This window comes from Rana temporaria, chromosome 3 (assembly GCF_905171775.1).
Source record: "Rana temporaria chromosome 3, aRanTem1.1, whole genome shotgun sequence".
Classification (NCBI taxonomy): Eukaryota; Metazoa; Chordata; class Amphibia; order Anura; family Ranidae; genus Rana; species Rana temporaria.
In genome coordinates this window covers 410,578,902-410,599,653 of record NC_053491.1, presented here as the reverse complement: position 1 = coordinate 410,599,653, position 20,752 = coordinate 410,578,902, and the positions used below count along the sequence as shown (strand labels likewise).

General features: G+C 42.5%; 1 protein-coding gene across 1 annotated transcript in view; it reads right to left on the bottom strand.

Annotated features, from left to right (window-relative positions):
- The window catches only part of DDX56 (DEAD-box helicase 56), a 44,143-nt gene extending 29,437 nt beyond the window's left edge, over positions 1 to 14,706 (bottom strand). The window contains exons 1-9 of the mRNA XM_040346039.1: positions 14,557 to 14,706; positions 10,373 to 10,534; positions 9,064 to 9,218; positions 8,811 to 8,981; positions 8,205 to 8,295; positions 4,758 to 4,999; positions 1,048 to 1,179; positions 632 to 745; positions 452 to 546 (exon numbers count right to left, since the gene is read on the bottom strand). Coding sequence (XP_040201973.1) covers positions 452 to 546; positions 632 to 745; positions 1,048 to 1,179; positions 4,758 to 4,999; positions 8,205 to 8,295; positions 8,811 to 8,981; positions 9,064 to 9,218; positions 10,373 to 10,534; positions 14,557 to 14,607 — 1,213 coding nt within the window. The 5' untranslated portion in view covers positions 14,608 to 14,706. The remainder of the gene's footprint in view (positions 1 to 451; positions 547 to 631; positions 746 to 1,047; positions 1,180 to 4,757; positions 5,000 to 8,204; positions 8,296 to 8,810; positions 8,982 to 9,063; positions 9,219 to 10,372; positions 10,535 to 14,556) is intronic.
- Between the last annotated feature and the right edge of the window lie 6,046 nt (positions 14,707 to 20,752).

The window sequence follows — 20,752 nt, the reverse complement described above, 5'->3', positions numbered from 1 at the left end:
CAACATGTCACGCTATAAAATTGCGCACACTCATGGAATGGCGCCAAACTTCGGTACTTCACCGATCTAATGCCGACAGCCGCGATTGCGGCTTTGTTTACTTCCGGGCCTCCGACAGTCATCTCTATGCTTTCCCAGCGAGCGCCGGCCGATTCGCTCTCCGGGCCCCCGATGGCACGGGAGAGCCCGGTGAAGTACCCGATGGCGGAGGGAGGGGGATGTCCCCTCCCGCTGCCTATAAGAACGATCAAGCGTTGGAACTGCCGTTTTGATCATTCTTATCGTGCACAGAATCGGCGGCTGAAGACGGTGATATCTGAATGATGCCTGTAGCTGCAGGCATCATTCAGATATCACCGCACAAAGCCGAGGACATCCATAGACGTCCTCGGTCGTCAAGAGGTTAACTTAAAAAAATTGAAAAAAATACATAATCTATGGCTTGCTTTACCTCCACCAAGAGCTTCCTCAATTTCTGCAAGCATAGAGAGCTCTGTATGTGACACCAATGTTAGGACCACACCCGGGTTGTTAGCACGAGCAGTCCTAAAAGAGAAAGCAATTTAAGAAAATTCAACCCAGAGGAAAAAAAATATTAAAAATTCACAGTTGTACTTGATATCATACGTACCTTCCAGCTCGGTGAATATAGGCATCAACAGATTGGGGGAATTCAAAGTTTAGTACTGTAGACACGTTCTGAAAGTCTATGCCGCGAGATACTCCATACTCACTGTCCTGGCCTCTGAAAAGAAAATGCAGCATCAATGTAAGTAGATAGGAAGAAATAATATCTGGAGGAAATAGGAGAGTATGCGCTGCAATGTACAACCAATCAGCAATTCAGTGACAGTTATGGGCTGGATATAGATGGCTATATAGCAAACATAGGACAATGAAAGGTTAGCAACTCTGTGGAGACATGGGATTGCAGGTATAGTGAATGTAAGATACAATGTACAATCAGTAGAGAGGGCAGGACACAGATGAGGGAGTGCCTTTAGTAAGTTGTTACATTGTTTGAGATTTACAGAAAATAAAACTAACTTTTCTCCTTTTCCTTTTTTCTTTCTTCCAGTTGCCTTCTTTTCCTTCCCGCTGGGTTCAGCTAATGATTGTTCATCTGTTGCAATGATGTAGTCATAGAAACCTTGATTAAACTGTGCTATGATGTGACACCTGCAGGACCAAAACATCAGTTATAATACACTGGGGAAATGCCAACCTACTTTCACAGCACAAAAGGCACTGTGGTTGAATTACCAAAGGATTAAAGCATGTGAGCACAGATTAATCTCGTTCAGTAAACAAAGTAGTTTTTTCTGTTTGCAATGTGTATTTTTCACCTAGCTAAGTGAATGAGGTGAAGCTGGGTCACATTCAATCATAAAATAACATGCAAGCAAAATTTTTTTTTTTTTTTTTACCATTTTACTTGGACATGACTGGATATTATTGCAAAATGCATTTTCCCTCAGCTTTACTTCATTCACCAAGTTAAAAAGAACTTAGCAAAGTGAACAGTGCCAATCCTTTATCTCTACACAAATCCCAGAACGGATTCTATATAAAACCATGCTGTCTTCCAAAGATTGCTAGTTTGGAAGCCAATCATTAGTTCCATGTCACTATCAGATACTTACTGATTGGGCTGAAGTTAGGGGATTACTCAAAACAAGAGGGTCTACCTACATTCTGCTTGCAGAACTGATCCACCTGAAAGTACCTTGACTGCATTTAAAACACTGGTGTCTGTTAAATTATGGGTTTGTACCAGGGTGGATATTAATCAATGATTTAAAAAAAAATGTTTTTAATAAAATGTAATCTATTTAAAGCGGATGTCCGCTGAAAAAAAAATATATATATATTAACCACTTGCTTTCCAGCCCATAGTCAAAAGACGTCCTGTTTTTAAAGATGGATATCTCAGTAATGGCAGCAGCTGCTGCCACAACTGAGGTATCCATCTTTAGTGCCGACGGTCCTGTACACGATAACGGCGGTCTCCGCGGCGGATTAGCCGTTATCGGTGGCGGGAGAGGGCCCCCCCTCCCGCCGCTGTCCCGCGCCCTCCGCCGCTTACCGGAGCCGTCGGTAGCGGCGGAGGGGATCGCGACCATCCGGCAGCTGAGCGGGGACGAGACTGAAGGAAAAATCTCCTTCGCCCGTCCCCCATAGCTCTGCTGGGCGGAAGTGACGTCAAAACATCAGTCCCGCCCAGCCTCTTAAAGAGACATTTTTTTTTTTTGTCATTTGAAAAAATGACATTTCCAAATTTTTTTTTTTTTTTTTTTTGCATTTAAGCCCAAATATGAGATCTGAGGTCTTTTTGACCCCAGATCTCATATTTAAGAGGACCTGTCATGCTTTTTTCTATTACAAGGGATGTTTACATTCCTTGTAATAGGAATAAAAGTGATAATTTTTTTATTTTTTTTTTTCAGTGTTAAAAATTCTAAAATAAATAAAAATAAATGCGAAAAGCAAAAAAAAATTTTTTTTAAAGCGCCCCGTCCCGACGAGCTCGCGCGTAGAAGCGAACGTATACGCGAGTAGCGCCGACATATGAAAACGGTATTCAAACCACACAAGTGAGGTATCGCCACGATCGTTAGAGCGAGAGCAATAATTTTATTGCCTTAGGCCTACTCTGTAACTCAAAAAATGCAACCTGTAGAATTTTTTAAACGTCGCCTATCAAGATTTTTAAAGGGTAAAAGTTTGACGCCATGCCACGAGCGGGCGCAATTTTTAAGCGTGACATGTTGGGTATCATTTTACTCGGCGTAACATTATCTTTCACAATGGTGCATCCATGGGAAGGCGCCGCAATATCTTTGCGACAAGATAGAACCTCACAATTCTAATCGCGTTCTGCGATCCACTGACCAAAATCTGGTCAAGGTGCCAAAAACCAAATACAAGTCCAAAGGAGAAAGAAGGTTTGCTTTTCAAGGTCCGAGACTATGGAACGCTTTACCAACCAGCATTCGGTTGGAGGAAAACCACCTGACTTTCAGAAGACAGATTAAAACTCTGCTCTTCTGATGTCATTGAGACACGAAACATCAAGCGCCCAGAGGCGATTCAGTTCGCATGTGCCGCGCTATACAAGTTTTTCATTCATTCATTCATTCATATAAAAAATTTGGGCCAAATTTATTGTTGTCTTATTTTTTAATTTTTTCCAAAAAAAGTGCGCTTGTAAGACCGCTGCGCAAATACGGTGTGACAAAAAGTATTGCAATGACTGCCATTTTATTCTCTAGGGTGTTAGAAAAAAATATATATATAATGTTTGGGGGTTTTAAGTAATATTCTAGCAAAAAAAACTGTTTTAGTCTCGTAAACACTGAATCTGAAAAACAGGCTCAGTAACGAAGTGGTTAAAAGCCAGCAGCTACAAATACTGCAGCTGCTGACTTTTAATATTAGGACACTTACCTGTCCTGGAGTCCAGCGCCGTCCGCAGCAGAGGACGAGCGATCGCTCGTCACTCTGCTGCCCCCCGCCATCCTCGGTGAGGAAACCAGGAAGTGAAGCGCTCCGGCTTCACTGCCCGGTTCCAATCGGCGCATGCGCGAGTCGCGCTGCGCCTGCTGACTGGCTCCCGCTGTGTTCTGGGAGCCGACTGCCGCTATAATCATTCTTATGGTGCACAGTATCGCCGGCTGAAAATAGTGATATCTAAATGATGCCTGTAGCTGCAGGCATCATTCAGATATTCCCACTGAAAGTCCAGGATGTCATATGACATCCTTGGGCGGGAAGTGGTTAAAAAATATGATTTAAATCAAGCCTTTTTACTAGTGATTTAAATCAAATCCACCCTGGTTGGTACCCAAATTGTGTAGTGGATGCATTTGATGCGGCGCCACACGACTGTGTAGTAAACCTATCCTACTTTGTCCTGTCATTTTTTTTACTCATATTTTCACTATATCTGATCTCCCATAGTACACAGAACATAGGAATGCAACTATTTTAGTAAACTGCTAAATAAGTCTTCTCATTAGCATTTAGAGCAGTTATGTGACTTTTAACAGGTCCCAGCCAATCACTGGTTAAAGCCTGTATAAGAAGTTGTATGCCTGCCCAATGAGACTGCAACAGTGGACAGTGGTGATTGGCTCTGTGCTGCTCAGATGCACTTTCAAGACAACAAATAAAATAAAAAATATACCTCTCTAGCAATATACACCAAACTGAGCATGTGCAGTCTGAGTCCATAGGCTCTGATTCATCAGGAAATTATGAGGGGACAGTGGAAGGGGGGGATCTGGGCACACAGGCTCACACAGCCTTTTTACACAATGCAATGATTAACCCATAATGTTCCACGGTGAGTATAACAAGCATGCTTTACTGCATATACAGACTGATTTTATTGTTGTGGGTTTTGTAACACTTTAGGTGTCATGGCCTTGCTACATGAGAGGTCATCTGGCATGCTTAGAAATATTGATATACTTCAACTGGCCCTAGACACGACAGTGGAGCAGTATAAGGGCGCAAACTTGAACTGACCATCATGCTGAATCTGCTTCATAACCTACAGTTGGTATGATCCTTTCCACTAAACAAGGAAACCAAACCAAACATTTTAATACAAAAACGGCAATATAATTTTAGGGATCTGAAAAGAAACTAGATGACCTAAAATAAACCAAAGTACATCCAGGGAGACATACAAACTACATTTCAGATAGCGTCCCGTCCCTGGTGGCAGCTAAACCCAGGCTCTTAAGACGTACCGTGACTGAACCGGCAGTTCAGAGTTTAGCACACAAGCTGGAATACTGAACTGTTCCAGGAAAAGCTTCAGCCGATAACTCCTTTCCACATCGTTAACAAATAGAATGGTCTTGCCACGAATGAGGGAGAGTTTTAGCAGTGTGTAGAGTAAAAGAAACTTGTCTTCCTCCTCGCACTGAATCTGATATTGTGTCAGCTGAGAGCTGTCAGGCAGCTGAGATTCTTCTAACTTCAGGGTCACCTGGGTGGCAGGAAAGAAATGGAGACATCAAAAATGAATATGCAATAAAATAAAGTAAAGGGTGATTGTCTGCTTTCTGTAAAAAAAATAGAATAAAAAAAAAAAAAAAAAAAAAAGCTTGGGAGCTCGCTCATCCTCCCCCTTTCCTGACCTGTCGGGCTGCATGCTTGGATAATGGTCTGGTATGGTTTTGGAGGGGGGACCCCTACGCTGTTTTTTGGGTTCCCCTTAAAATCCATACCAGACCGAAGGATCTTGGGGGGGGGACCCCACACTGTTTTTTTTTTTTTTTTGCCGTGGGGTTCCTCTTCAAGATCCTCAGCGTAAATGTTTGACCGCAATTCGGATCATGATCCGACATCTATTCAGTCAATCGGCTCTCAATAGGGAATCATTGATTTTGAATAGAGGCCGAGAAACGCTGCTAAAAGCTAGTGTGGCTTAACGTGCATGAAACGCCAATACAAGAAGCTACTATATGTTTTTACAGCTGCTTTTTCCTGGCGTTGGTAGTGGCTTTGCACAGTCCCAAACGCCCTGTGTGCATGAGCCCTTAGCTTTCCCCTTAACCACGTCCAAACCGCACCATAGCAGATATACTGCTACAGGGCAGCCGTTCTGTGGAGTGTTAAATTAAAATGTCCTAATTGGGCCCAATTAGCCGTTTTCCCTCCCAGTGTCATGTGACTCAGTGTAACAAGGTCTCAGGTGTGAATGGGGAGCAACTGTGCATTTGACGTTATCGCTCTCTCTCTCTCTCTCACTGGAAGTTCAACATGGTACCACATGGAAAAGAACTCTTTGAGGATCTGTCTTTGTTGCCAAGTCCCTGGAATTGAGCAGCAGCACGTGACCAATACCATATAGCGGTTTAACAGGACAGGTTCCACTCAGAACAGGCCTCACCATGGTCGACCAAAGAAGTTGAGTGCACGTGCTTAGCATCATATCCAGAGGCTGTTTTTTGGAAATAGACATATGAGTGCTGCCAGCATTGCTACAGAGGTTGAAGGAGTGGGGGGTCAGCCTGTCAGTGCTCAGACCTCTTCTAAAGATGATGCACAAGAAAGGGGAGCTACAGTTTAATAAAGGAACCATGAATGCCAACATGTTCTGTGACATACTGAAGCAAAGCATGATCCCCTCCCTTCAGAGACTAGGCCGCAGGGCAGTATTCCAACATAACGACCCCAAACACACCTCCAATAAGACCACTGCCTTGCTAAAGAAGCCGAGGGTAAAGGTGATGGACTGGCCATGCATGTCTCCAGACCTAAACCCTATTGAGCATCTTCAAACAGGAGTTGGAGGAGCTCAAGGGCTCCAACATCCACCAGCTCCGTGATGTCATCATGGAGGATTGGAAGAGGACTCCAGTGGCACCAGGTGAACTCCATGCCCAAGAGGGTTAAGGCAGTGCTGGAAAATAATGGTGGCCAAACAAAATATTGACACTTTGGGCCCAATTTGTTTTCCAATAGTTTTTATTGAAAGAAAAGAATATTACAACACTACAGAAGCATCGCCACATATTCTGAAAGCGTTAACAAACACCTGAAAGGTCTCCATCATAATACCTTTGGGCCCAATTTGGACATTTTCACATGGGCGTACTCACTTTTGTTGCCAGTGGTTTAGACATCAATGGCTGTGTTGAGTTATTTTGAGGGGACAGTGAATTTACACTGTTATACAAGCTGTACACACTCACTACTTTACATAGTAGCAAAATGTACTTTCTTCAGTCACACCTGAGCATTTTCAGCTCATAAAACGCCCGAAAACTCCTGAAAAATGCCCAACAAGCAAAATCCCATTCATTTCAATGGCACCATCTGAGCGTTTTGTCACCTGAAACAAAATGCCTTAAGCTCAAAAAAAGAACATGAGCTTCTATGGGGCAGACAACAGGAGTTTTAATGCTTTTTAAATTGGTGGCATGTACAAAAAACGTGCAACTTTGAAACGCTCAGGTGTGAATGAAGCCTAAGTGTTGTCACATGAAAAGATGGAATAAAATATTTACAAAAAAAATCTTTTGTTAGGTACTGTATATAAACATATGTGAATCTGCACTTTCGTTATCTGCGGTGCTGGCCAATGAATGTCTGCCGGCACCCACCAATCATCAGGCAAAGACACAGCATAGAGCTCTGCCGATCTAAACAAGGCAGAGTTCCGTTCTGACAGGGGTAAAGTGATAGATTGTGTCCCTACAAAGCAGGGAATAAAAACCATCACTTCCCTTAGTAAAAGCATCACACAGTTTACATTGGTTAAGCACACAGTTAACCCCTTTGATCGCCCTAGATGTTTAACCCCTTCCTAGCCAGTGTCACTAGTACAGTGACAGTGCATATTGTTAGCATTGATCACGATTAGTGTCCCTGGTTCCCACAAAGGGTCCGTTGGTGTCAGATTATCCACCGCATTATTCCATTCCCGCTAAAAATCATTTACTAGTCGTTACTAGAAAAAAAAAATGGCAGTATATACAGGAACTCCTCACTTAACGACCAGGTTCTGTTTCAACGATCAGGTTGTTTAACCAATTCGTTTAACAGAGAATAACATGTAATCAATATTTTAGGCACTCTTAAAGCAGGGGTTCACCCGAAAAAAATAGTTTAACATTAGATTGAGGCTAATTATGGGAAGCAGAATCGGGTGTTTTTTTTTAAATCAATGCAGTACATACCGTTTTAGAGATAGATGTTATTCGCGGCTTCCAGGTATGATCTTCGGGACTGGGCGTTCCTATTTGATTGACAGGCTTCCGACCGTCGCATACAGCGCGTCACCAGTTGCCGAAAGAAGCCGAACGTCAGTGCGGCTCTATACGGCGCTTGCGCACTGGCTACTTTCGGGAACTCGTGACGCGCTGTATGCGACAATCGGAAGAGCTGTCAATCAAATTGAAACGCCCAGTCCCGCAGCCCATACCCGGAAGCCGCGAACAACATCTATCTCTAAAACGGTATGTACTGCATTGATTTTAAAAAAAAACACCCGATTGTGCTTCCCACAATTAGCCTCAATCTAATGTTAAAAATTTGTTTTTCGGGTGCTTTAACTACTGTAAAAAAAAAAAAAAAAAAGTATACTAAATGTAAACAACTATCTAGCCGACCCTCCACTAACAAATCCTGAGAGAAATTATATATATATATATATAGCAAAAAAGTAAATTGAAAATCAAACTCACGGGATTGTGCAACACAAGCTCTTTCAGTGCCTGGACATCTTCATTAAACGTGGCAGACATAAGGAAAGACTGGAAAATCTTAGGAAGTTGGCTGATAAAAAAAGGAAATAAAAAAAATAATAATGAGGTCTAGTTGTAAAATGCTTTCAGGAACAGTTGTCACCAGGATAAACAACACAGACAGCAATTAACATTGTCAGAACTTCTAAATCTTTTTGTGTAATACAAATTACAATGTAAATTAAATTAAATGTGTAAATTAAAATTAAAAAAAAAAAACGAGGTCAGGCAGGAATTGTGCTTTGAGAACACACAGTTAAAGTGTTACTAAACGCAGGCCCCTGTATTCACTATATCTGGTCTCCCACAGTACACAGAACATGGAAATGCTATTTTAGTAAATATAAACTGCTAAATACATTTTCTCATCAGCAGTATATAGCAGTCTTGTGACTATCAGTATCTGGTTATAATATATACTTACTAAAATAATTGCATTTGCATGTTCTGTGTACTGTGGGAGACCAGATATAGTGAATGCAGGGTCCTGGGTTTAGTAACAATTTAAATCATTCACTTTACAAGTTCCAGTAATTAGGTGCTTACCACAGCAAGTTTTTCAAATCATCTTCAAATCCAAATGAGAAGATCAGGTCAGCTTCATCAATCACCATTGCTTGGAGGGTGTCCCGAACACACAGTGTTCCCTGATTCATGTGACAAAGTACTCTGGATGGTGTACCCACCACAATGTCCGGTTTCTCCATAAGGATTGGCCTGAAAGGAAAAGGAGCCCCAGTTAATGAATGTGCATCATGTTTAAAAAAGGTATTAATCATTGTACATGACGAACACCTACCTCTGGGCAGAAACATCCACCTGCCCAGAGATGTCTGCCACTCTTATATCACGGGCACAGTAGAACGTCAGCTGACGAATCATCTGCTGAACCTGCTGGCCAAGCTCCTTGGTGGGTACTAGGATCAGGACCCGAACTGCTTGCTCAGAGACAGTCTGCAAACAAGAGAATATGGGAGATATGAAAACACAGAGATACAAACATTGTTCATGTATTAAAACTGTGTACAATGAACTCAAGTAATATGAAGAAAAAAATAAAAAAAACAGGAGAAATCTACAAAATTTCCCTTATGCTGCCATGTTCTTTCCCACATTAAACGCAGCATAGTTATCGGTTATTGAATTATAGAGCAGCAATAGTACTTCACTTCCTAAAGAAAGTCTGTTTAAATTAAGCCTGCCCTGCAGAAACAAGGGCTGCACTGCTGATCAACACATAACTGCTGAAAATAAAACATTAAAGGGCTGTAACCCTGACAAAACAAAACTGATTCAGAGCAAGTATACAGAAAACAGACTAGTGGTGCAACGGATTGTCATCGATTCGCGATCCGAACCGAAGATATTGATCCAAACCGCACACATGTGATCCGCAGATTGATTTCTGGAGAAAAAAGTTGTGTGCATGTTCAATCCACACACAGCGTGGTCATGGCGAGTGGAGGAACGCAGGAGCTTGAACGCCCCGCGTCATTTAAATCCCATGTATGGGAGCATTTTGGCTTCCCTGTCAAATATAAAAATGAAGGAAAGAGGCTAGTGGATAAAACCCTGATGGTGTGTAGGCACTGTGGCACAAAAAAGCCATATGACAGTGGAAACACATCAAGCATGGCCACGCATGAAGCGACATCACCCTAGTGTTTCACTGACAGGAGTGACAATGAAAACGAAAGCTGCTCAACAACCGCTCATCAGCGCAGCATTTAAGCAGCCCCTTGTTGCACAATCAAGACCGTGCTAAAGCCATCACAAACGCCATCGGTGTGTTTATAGGTGCAGATGTGAGGCCATATTCGATTGCTATTATCCGATTAATCGAAACAATAATTGGCCAACTAATCGATTATGAAAATAATCGTTAGTTGCAGCCCTAAACCAATGCAAATATGGAGCAGACATTTAATGGCATAGAAAGGATAATAACCATGCCCTAGTGCTGAAAAGCTGCAGTAATATTACATTTCTAAAATCGATGGTACTAATTTTACATACACGTGTAGCTATAACTGTACTTAAAAGACAATACTGTCATCAGACAGAAGACATGTCATCATAACACAAAAACACAAGACAATTACACATACCAACTTGGACTGTAGAAGGTTCTGTATTATAGGAATAGAGTAGGCTGCAGTCTTCCCTGACCCTGTTCTTGCCCGTGCCAGCAGGTCCTTTCCTTCCATGGCCAGTGGAATGGCCTTCTCCTGAATTAATGTTGGCTTGGCCCATCCTAAATCTGCTATGGCCTACAGCAGGAAATGGCAGGAAAAAATAAGAATCAGACTTTATAGGTCAATCTACTAAATTTGTAAAGGTTAGTATAAACTCTATGGACCAATAACTGCTAAGGTTTCTGTGGAGACAAGGTGATAGACATACGTGCACTATTCAACTGTTTCATACTCTTGTGCAAAGATAAAAGTGCAAAGATCTGAACCTTACATAAATCAAATGTATTAGGACACCCCAAAACAACCACATTATTTTTATTTTTTTATCACTGATGTATTGCAGACATTTCTTTAACCAAAAAACCTTGAAAGGTTAGCTTTAAATATAACTGTCAGCTTTTGCAGGTGTTTTTGTATAGACCGACGAAAAGCAGGTTACTAGAAGGAAACAGATTCCTAGGTGACTAGGTTGTTACGACCACAATCCTGCCCAAAAAAAGGGCCAGCACATCGCTCAGATGTGAACAGGTCCTTTAAAGTATATGTAAACCCTCACTTTGCTAAACAACCCATTCAGTTTAAAATAGAAATGAAAGGCAAAATGTGTGTGCGTGTGTGTGTAATAAATATATATATATATATATATATATATATATATATATATATATATATATATATATATATATACATACATACATACATACATACATACATACACACACACACACACACAGTGGGTAAAATTATTCGATCCCCTGAAGATTTTGTAAGCTTTCCCACTTATAGACCCTTCGTTTCTTTGTAATTATCATAGGTGTATTTTGAATGACAGAGACAGAATATCAACACAAAATCCAGAAAAATCACATTATACAAATGTTATAAATTGAGTTGCAGTACAGTGAGTAAAATAAGCATTTGATCCCCTACCAACAATCATTCTGGCTCCCACAGACTGGCTACAGTATGTGCTCATGTGGTAAACAGGATTAGCCCTGTCAATTTAAAGCGGTTGTATACCCCCCCCTTTTTTTTTTTTTACTTTTACCTACAGGTAAGCCTATAATAAGGCTTACCTGTAGGTAAAAATATTATCTCCTAAACCTGTACGGTTTAGGAGATATTCCCATTGCATGCAGCCGCTGACGTCAGCGCTGCATGCGCTCTGAATTCCCGGCTAAGGGTCCAGCAGAAAATGCCGGACCCTGCTGGAAAGAAGTCTGAGTGACGACATCGTGGCTCTGGCCACTCAGCCCCGGAACTGCGGAACCCGGAAGACATGTCAAGGGAAAATGTCAGCTCCCTCGGCGTGGACCGGGATCGCCTGCCGATGCCTCATTCTAATGGCAAGTATTTCATAATGAGCTAGTATGTGCTGCATACTCGCTCATTGCGCCTTTTGCCTTACAGGTTTAAAAATAAAATAAAACATCTGCGGGTATACAACTGCTTTAAGAAAGTGCTCCTAAAGACAACTTGTTATGTGTATAAAAGACTTCTGTCCACAGAATTGAATTCTTCCATTCAAACCTCAAAACCATGAGCAAGACCAAAGACCTGTCAAAGGACATCAGGAACAAGATTGTTTACCTGCACAAGGCTGGAATGGGCTACAACACCATCAGCAAGAAGCTTGGTGAGAAGGAGAAAACCGTTGGAGTGATTATTCGCCAATGGAAAAAGTACAAAACAACCACCAATCACCCTCGGTCTGGAGCTTCATGCAAGATTTCACCTCATGGGGTAAGGATGATCATGAGAAAAGTCGGAGATCAGCCCAGAACTACATGGGAGGTGCTTGTGAATGCTCTCAAGGCAGTCTGGACCACAGTCACCAAACAAACCATCAGTAACACAATACGTCTCCATGGATTGGAATCCTGCTGTGCCTGCAAGGTCCCCCTTCTCAAGAAGGCCCATGTACAGGCCCGTTTGCCAATGAACATCTAAATGATTAAGAGAAGCATTGGGAGAAAGTGCTGTGGCCAGATGAGACCAAAATTGAGCTTTTTGGCATTAATCAACTGACCGTGTTTGGAGGAAGAAAAATGCTGACTATGACCTTAAAGCGGGAGTTCAGCCGGAAAAAAAATGTTGACATTAGATTGGGCCTAATTACGGGAAGCAGAATCGGGTGTTTTGATTAAAATCAATGCAGTCGTTTTTTGAGATAGATGTTCTCCCGCCGCTTCCGGGTATGGTCTTCGGGACTGGGCGTTCCTATTTGATTGACAGCCTTCCGATATTTGATTGACAGCGCGTCACGAGTTGCCGAACGTCGGTGCGGCGCTATATGGCGCCTGCGCACCGACGTTCGGCTACTTTCGAAAACTGGTGACGCGATGTATGCGATGGTCGGAAGGCTGTCAATCAAATAGGAACGCCCAGTCCCGCAGCCCATACCCGGAAGCGGCGGGAGAACATCTATCACAAAAAAGGTAAGTACTGCATTCACTTCCTGGTTCCCTCACTGAGGATGGGGGGGGCAGCAGAGTGACGAGCGATCACTCGTCCTCTGCTGCGGACGGCGCTGGACTCCAGGACAGGTAAGTGTCCTAATATTAAAAGTCAGCAGCTGCAGTATTTGTAGCTGCTGGCTTTTCATTTTTTTTTCAGCGCACATCCGCTTTAAACTTCCCTAAAAACCTCTTCCATTGCCGAGATGTCAGCGCTGCAGGCTGCTTCTGTATTTGACTGTGGTTGGCTGGAGCCACAATGACATCACTCCCACGCATACTGCACCTCCAGATCACATACGCTAGATCTGGCCCTGGGGTATGAGCCTTTGGCATCACCCACCTCATAAGTTACAGCAGGTGTGCCCAACCTTTTGAAGAGCGAGGGCCACTTAAGCGACTTGGTAACCGGTCGTGGGCCACAATGAGCGGAGCGGATGGATGGCATGTCCATGTCTGCACTGCATATGCAGAACGAACATGGACACAGCCCACTATACTCGGATTGGAGGTAGGACACAAGTCGGTTTATGTCTGCCACTACTTAGAGGTGAATGGAGGGTGCAATTGGTCAGACTGACCATGTCAAAGGGGCCCAAGGCTGCTTTCACACTGATGCGCTGCGGTTTACCCGAACAGTGGGTGCAACGCAGTGTACCTTTGGATTTCCTGCACTTTTCAATAGACTTCTATTATATTCTGCAGGTTTGGTGCACTTTCAGAAAGCTCACCAAACTCGCAGGTAATAACAGAAGTCTATGGCTCTGCGTTGCACCTGCGGATCAGTTTGAAAGCAGCCCAGTAACCACCGCAGAACAGATATGCCCATATATACACTGTGACTTTAGTAATAAACTGACCTTTAATAACAGAATTCTATTCCCTCCCAGAGCAGGAGGTCGCGGGCCACATCAGAGGGCTCTGCGGGCCACTGGTTATCCACCCCTGAGTTACAGAATACTATACTCCTGGGCTTCTCTTTGCATTTCTGATTTAAACTACCTGACAGCCAAATCATTATGGATTATGTCTGTGCCTCCCCCCCCCGCCCATCTCCTATTCACTTCCTGTTATGGTGACAACACTGACGGGGGTTACAAACATTCTCTTCTGTCTAAAGACAAACTACTTGTTGGTGAAGTCAGAGTTCTATAAGGCAAGGTTCACACCCAGCGTCTCGAGAACACGCATGTTTCGCACTACACACATAGCGAAGCTTATTCCTTTTAATGGGCTTCCCTACATGCGCCAGAGTAGCTTTTGTACTCTTTTTCGACACTGAGTTTCGCATATCTGCTTGCCACGTTTGGGGTGCCTTTAACAATGAATGACAAAGCAAAATGCACGTTCACAAAATGTTGAGGTGTGATTACAGCCTGAGAGAAGGCCTGGAGCAGAGGGGTCTGTACATTATGGGATGGGTCATGGTGGAGGGTCTAATAATAACAAGCTCTGCTGACCAGCTCCTGAATGCGAGGAATATTACACTTTGTGCATCTCTCTGGGCTATAGACCATGCTGGGACCTCTGGTTCTACAAGTCCTGGACAGGCACTGTGTACACCTATCAGCTGGTCACACGGCTTCTTTAGTAACACTGAACCCCTCCACATTCAACACCAGACTAACACCGAGCTCTTACCTTCAGCACACGGTCATCCAGCCCCAGCTCATGGAAGCGAAGAGTAGCCATACCCACGTGTGGCACCGTGGAGGACCGATACCACAGAGACGCCTGTACTAGCGAGCGTGTCGGCGCATACCATAGAGAGGACACTACACCATCTCCTGTACCAGGAAGGATAAGCCGCTCACTCATACCAATGACACGAGACGTAGCGCCATCTTGTGGCAGACTTGGGTCTATGCATGTTTGTGAGACTGAGCAGTTCTATCACAGAAGGACCTAAGTAATGACTACTATGATTTTTGAGTGTGAAATGCTATATAATAAAAGTGGTCACGTGGTGTAAAAGTGGCAAAGAGACTTTTATTATAAGTAAAATCCTCCTCTGTGCCTGCCTGGTTGTCACTCAGTCAGGGTGGAAGTTGCAAATGTCCATTCAGCTCCCTCTTGCTAGTTCCATATTGCACAATACTGATGTCAGTAGTAGGTTCATGATGTGAAGATGAGCGTAGTTATGTTCTCAGTAGGAGCAACTGGTTTGGGTGCAAATGCTAACGCAGCGGCGTGCCCATTTACACACCATGCTCAGATGCAGGCATGGGCCTCTTTAGGTCCATTTCGCACAACTACCTGGGTTTCTTGACAAGCCCAGGGAAGATAAGGGCCGGCCTTAGGTGTTCAGGCGCCCTGTGCAAACTAATCCTGTGGCGCCCCCCCCCCCCCATCTTCACCCCTCGCCCCCAAGACATTGTGCAATTTGCCGCCCCCCTGAAAGTGCCGCCTGGTACATTGGGTCCCATTTGATCATGTGAGCAACTGACTGCGACTTACATTCTGTGAGCTGTGATGGCCGCACAGCGCCCCTGTTGCCCATGGCACCCTGTGCGGCCACACAGCTCGCACACCCCAAAGGCCGGCCCTGGATAAGTCCCTCTGTCTTCCTCCCTCAGCTCAGGGAAGACACACTTGCAGAGGTAGATGGGCAAATGATCTGCAGCCAGGTGAGAGGCTCTCCACTGTAAGAACTGGCGTGCTGGCAGCCAAACAGGCGCATTAGAACACACAGCTTCTCTAAAAGACCCAGCTAGTCTAGGGAGAAACCCTCCCAAATTGCTACGTGAATACTGAAGTTCCAGTGCGGTGGCTCCAGGCCTGGAAACCCTTAAACTCTTCTCATGCATTACCAAAACTACCCTGGAATTCAATGAGAGGAATGAGGTTTATGAGGATAATCACAGGTACAGTGCCTTGAAAAAGTATTCATACCCCTTGAAATTTTTCACGTTTTGTCATGTTACAACCATGTTACAACCAAAAACATAAATATATTTTATTGGGATTTTATGTGATAGACCAACATAAAGTGGCACATAATTGTGAAGTGGAAGAAAAATGATAAATTGTTTGTGTTGGTCTATCACATAAAATGTTCCCAATAAAATACATTTACTTTTTTGGTTGTAACATGACAAAATGTGGAAAATTTAAAGGGGTATGAATACTTTTTCAAGGCACTGTACTGTTTGTGTTCTGAACTGTTTTAACCACTTCAGCCATAGAAGGTTTCACCCCCTTCCCGACCAGAGCATTTTTTGCAATTTGGCACTGCATTACCTTACTTGACAATTGCGCAGGCGTGCGCCGCTGTACCCAAATCATTTATGTCCTTTTTTCCCACAAATAATGCTTTCTTTTGGTTTTTTATTTTTTGCGCCATAAATAAAAAAAACATTTTTTCTTAAATAACAAAAGAATAATTTTTGCTTTCTGCTATAAAACATATCCAATAAAACAATGTAAAAAATCGAATTTCTTTATCTCCTACTTATATTTGGTAACACAAAATCCCAATAAGCGTATATTGATCAGTTTGTGCAAAAGTTATCGCAACTATAAACCATGGGATAGTTTTATGGCATTTTTATTTTTACCAGTAATGACGGCGATCTTTAGTGGGACTGCAACATTGTGGTGGACAAATCTGACACTAAGTGACATCAATACAGTGATCAGTGCTAACAAAATGCACTGTACTAATGACACTGGCAGGAAAGGGGTTAACATCAGGGGCAATCAAAGGATTAAATGAGCTCACAGGGGGCACTTGCTAACTGTGTGGGGGATGCTTTGACTGGGGGAAGAGAGAGATCTGTGTTCCTGCTTAGCAGAAACACAAGATCTCTCTTTCCCTCTGACACTTGTTTACACAAGCAGACCGCCACCCTGCCTCTCTTGGGGGAGATCGCTGGATTCTGGCAAACATCGGGTCCGCGGGACCCGCTGATTGGCTCCCTCTGTGTCCAATCGCAGCGGAAGTGAGTCGCTGGCAGCACGCGTCCCAGACCCGGGTAGAAGCCGCAACGTACCTGTACGTGATTTTGTGCTAACGCACGCCCTGCCTCAGTAAATATAAGTGGGGCGGTCCAAAAGCAGTTAATAAAGTAATCGTTTTTAGCTAGACTTTCTGTTGTCATACAGTCTTATTGCGACTATGCAATGCGATACGACACAGCTTTAAATGACGATTGTGTGGTTGTGCAATGTTGTACCCAAATAAAATGTATGTTCTTTTTTTTCCCACAAATAGAGCTTTCTGTTGGTGGTATTTGATCACCTCTGCAGTTTTTATTTTTTGCTCTATAAACAAAAAAAAGAGCGACAATTTTGAAAAAAAAAAAAATTCTTTACTTTTTGCTATAATAAATATCCCCCCCCCCAAAAAAAAACCTATAATATATATATATATATATATATATATATATATATATATATTATAAAAAAAGTTCTTCATCAGTTTAGGCTAATATTTATTTTTCTACATATTTTTGGAAAATAAAATCGCAATAAGCGTATATTGATTGGGTTGCGTAAAAGTTTATAGCGTCTACAAAATTGGGGATAGATTGATGGCATTTTTATTATTTACTAGTAATGGTGGTAATCTGCGACGTTGCGGCAGACAGATCGGGACCATTTTTGGGACCATTGACATTCAGGCTGTGTTCACACCATCGCTGTATCCGGCTCACAGCCGGGGTGCATCCTGGTTCATCGTTTCAGGTCCGATTTCAGCCCGGATTTTGGGCTGAATTTGGACATTTAACAGACCAAAAGACGCACATCGTCTTTGTGCAAAACACACCGGACCTGTTACGGAGATATGTGAACTGGCTCCATAAAGAGTCGGTCATAATCTCCCGCTATTGCAAATTGTATGCATGCGTTGAACCCGCATCCAATTCACAATGGTGTGAACCCAGCCTTGTACAGCGATCAGAGCTAAAAAAAAAAAAGAAAAAAAAATAGCCAGTGATTACTGTATAAATGTCACGGGCAAGGAAAGGGTTAACAATAGAGGGGGATAAATCAGTTAAGTGTTCCCTAGGGAGGTGTTTCTAACTGTGGGGGCAGTGTAGTGACTGGAGAAGGAGAGAGAGATCACTGTTCCTGATCACTAGGAACAACAGATTTCTCTCTACTCCCGTCAGAACGGGGATCTGTACACTTACATTGACAGATCCCCATTCTGACATTGCGGCCGCGCATGCCCCCCCCCAGTGGCCGACGTGCGATTCACGCAGCCGTGCCAACCTGCTGCAGTACAACTGCGGCAGCTGGTCGGCAACTAGTTAAACAGCGCTAACGTGCCCACGTGCCCAGTGTGAAAGGGGTCTTAAAGGGGATACAAGTTTATTCTGGTCAATGATTCCCGGTGAGAGCACAGCTGGTGACAGTGTTAACTTAGTGCTTGCAGCAGCGAGTTATTGAAGAGCTCACGGGTGAAAATCAAAAGAAAACCAGATTGTTGGTGTTTAAAAGGAGACTTTTGATTCTTTTATGGCTTCTGTGAATATACATATTTTTAAAGGAGATTATTAAATTCAAAATGAGTACTACACCACGTGGTAGATATGATTTATGTACACGTGTATATGGGAGTGTGATAGGTGTCGAGCAGGTAGATATTTGTTTATTTGGTGTGATTTAATTATAGCAGCTTACAAATTATACAGAATTTAGAATTGGTTTAGGGAAAATATGGCAAAAGTTTGTGTGTCACAAAGTGATATTAAACACTTTTTTTTTTTTTACTTTCAGCAGATGATTTATTTTTTTTACTGAGAATGCTGCTCCTTGAGCTTTTAACCACTTAAGAACCAAGCCTGTATTTCAGATTTGGCGTTCACAAGATTAAAACAGTTTTTTTTGCTAGAAAATTACTTAAAACCCCCAAACATTATATATATATTTTTTTCTAACACCCTAGAGAATAAAATGGCGGTCATTGCAATACTTTTTGTCACACCGTATTTGCGCAGCAGTCTAACAAGCGCACTTTTTTTTGGAAATAATTAAATTTTGTAATAAAAAATAAGACAACAGTAAAGTTAGCCCAATTTTTTTATATATTGTGAAAGATAATGTTACGCCGAGTAAAATGATACCCAACATGTCACGCTTCAAAATTGCGCCCGCTCGTGGAATGGCGTCAAACTTTTACCCTTAAAAATCTCCATAGGCAATGTTTAAAAAAAATTCTATAAGTTGCATCTTTTGAGCTACAAAGGAAGTCTAGGGCTAGAATTATTGCTCCCGCTCTAACAATCGCGGTGATACCTCACTTGTGTGGTTTGAATACCGTTTTCATATGCGGGCGCTACTCACGTATGCATTTGCTTCTGCGCACGAGCTCGTCGGGACGGGGTGCTTTAAAAAATTTTTTTGGGGGTTTTCTTATTTATTTTAACACTAAAAAAAAAAAATAAAAAAAAAATTATCACTTTTATTCCTATTACAAGGAATGTAAACATCCCTTGTAATAGAAAAAAAAGCATGACAGGTCCTCTTAAATATGAGATCTGGGGTCAAAAGACCTCAGATCTCATATTTAGACTAAAATGCCAAAAAAAAAAAAAAGTGTCATTTGAAAAAATGACAACAAGAAAATATTGCTTTAAGAAGCATGGGCGGAAGCAACATTTTGACGTCGCTTCCGCCCTGCTATAGGGACGGGTGGGGGCCATCTTGCCCTCACTCGTATCCCAGCCGATATAATCCAATAGTGCAGCGCTCAAAATAAATGAAAATGGAAAATTAGTCCAAATAAACAATATGTGTATAAAGTCCACAAATTATATGTTCATCAATGAAATTGAAGATATAGAACCTCCACCGAAGTTTCACTGTGTAGATACAGAAAAAGCACACCACACCACCGTGCAAACAATCCGCTTACCAGAACAAAAACGTTATGGGCATGTAATCAAATAACGTGCAGGTCAATGGCAATCGCACTTCCAACAGAGTGTACAGGTGAAAACGGTTATCCGCAGGCAGCATCAATGATGAAATAACATCTCGAATGTCATGAAGGTCCAAAAGCATACATTGCGTTCATCAGCAGATATGTGGTCATAAAATGCAGAGAGGAAACGACAATAGTGAAGCCCGTTGGATAAAACCAATAAGCAATTTATTGTGTGGTACTTACAGACAGGTAAAAAGGGCATCAAAGAATATAAAAATCCACGGCTCATAGCGTGCTTGTGTCAGGGAGCAGGAGAGAGGACCCGATCACCTCCGCCACTGCCGATGGCTCCAGTAAGCGACGGGAGGGGGGCCCTCTCCCGCTGCCGATAATGGTGCTCTTGCTGCGAATCCGCCGCAGAGACCACGGTTATCGTTGAAAGGACCGCTCACTGAAAAGATGGATATCTCAGTTGTGGCAGCAGCTGCTGCCGTTACCGAGATATCAATCTTTTAAAAAAATGACTGTATATATATATATATATATATATATCACAGTGAGCGGTCCTTAAAAGGAGTTGTAGAGGAAATGTTTTATTTTTTTTGCTGAAATGACTGTTAACAGGGTATAGAGACATAATAGTTAACTGATTCCTTTTAAAATTGATTAAACATAGATAAAAATCAATCATATAATGTACCTGTAGTTTCGTTTTTGCATGTTATCCTGCCTGTGTGCATGTATAGAGCCATAGAGCAGTGATGGTTTGGAAAATGAAACTAGAATCTCCCAGTACTGTGGTCCTCAGGAAACAGACAACCAGGAAGTGTCCAGAACAGAGAGGAATTACAGCAAAAACAAACAATGAGGACATGAAACCAGGACTGCAGTAAGGTAAAGGAAGCTATTTAGCTAAAAAAAATATATACCGTATTTTCCGGCGTATAAGACAACTTTTTGGAT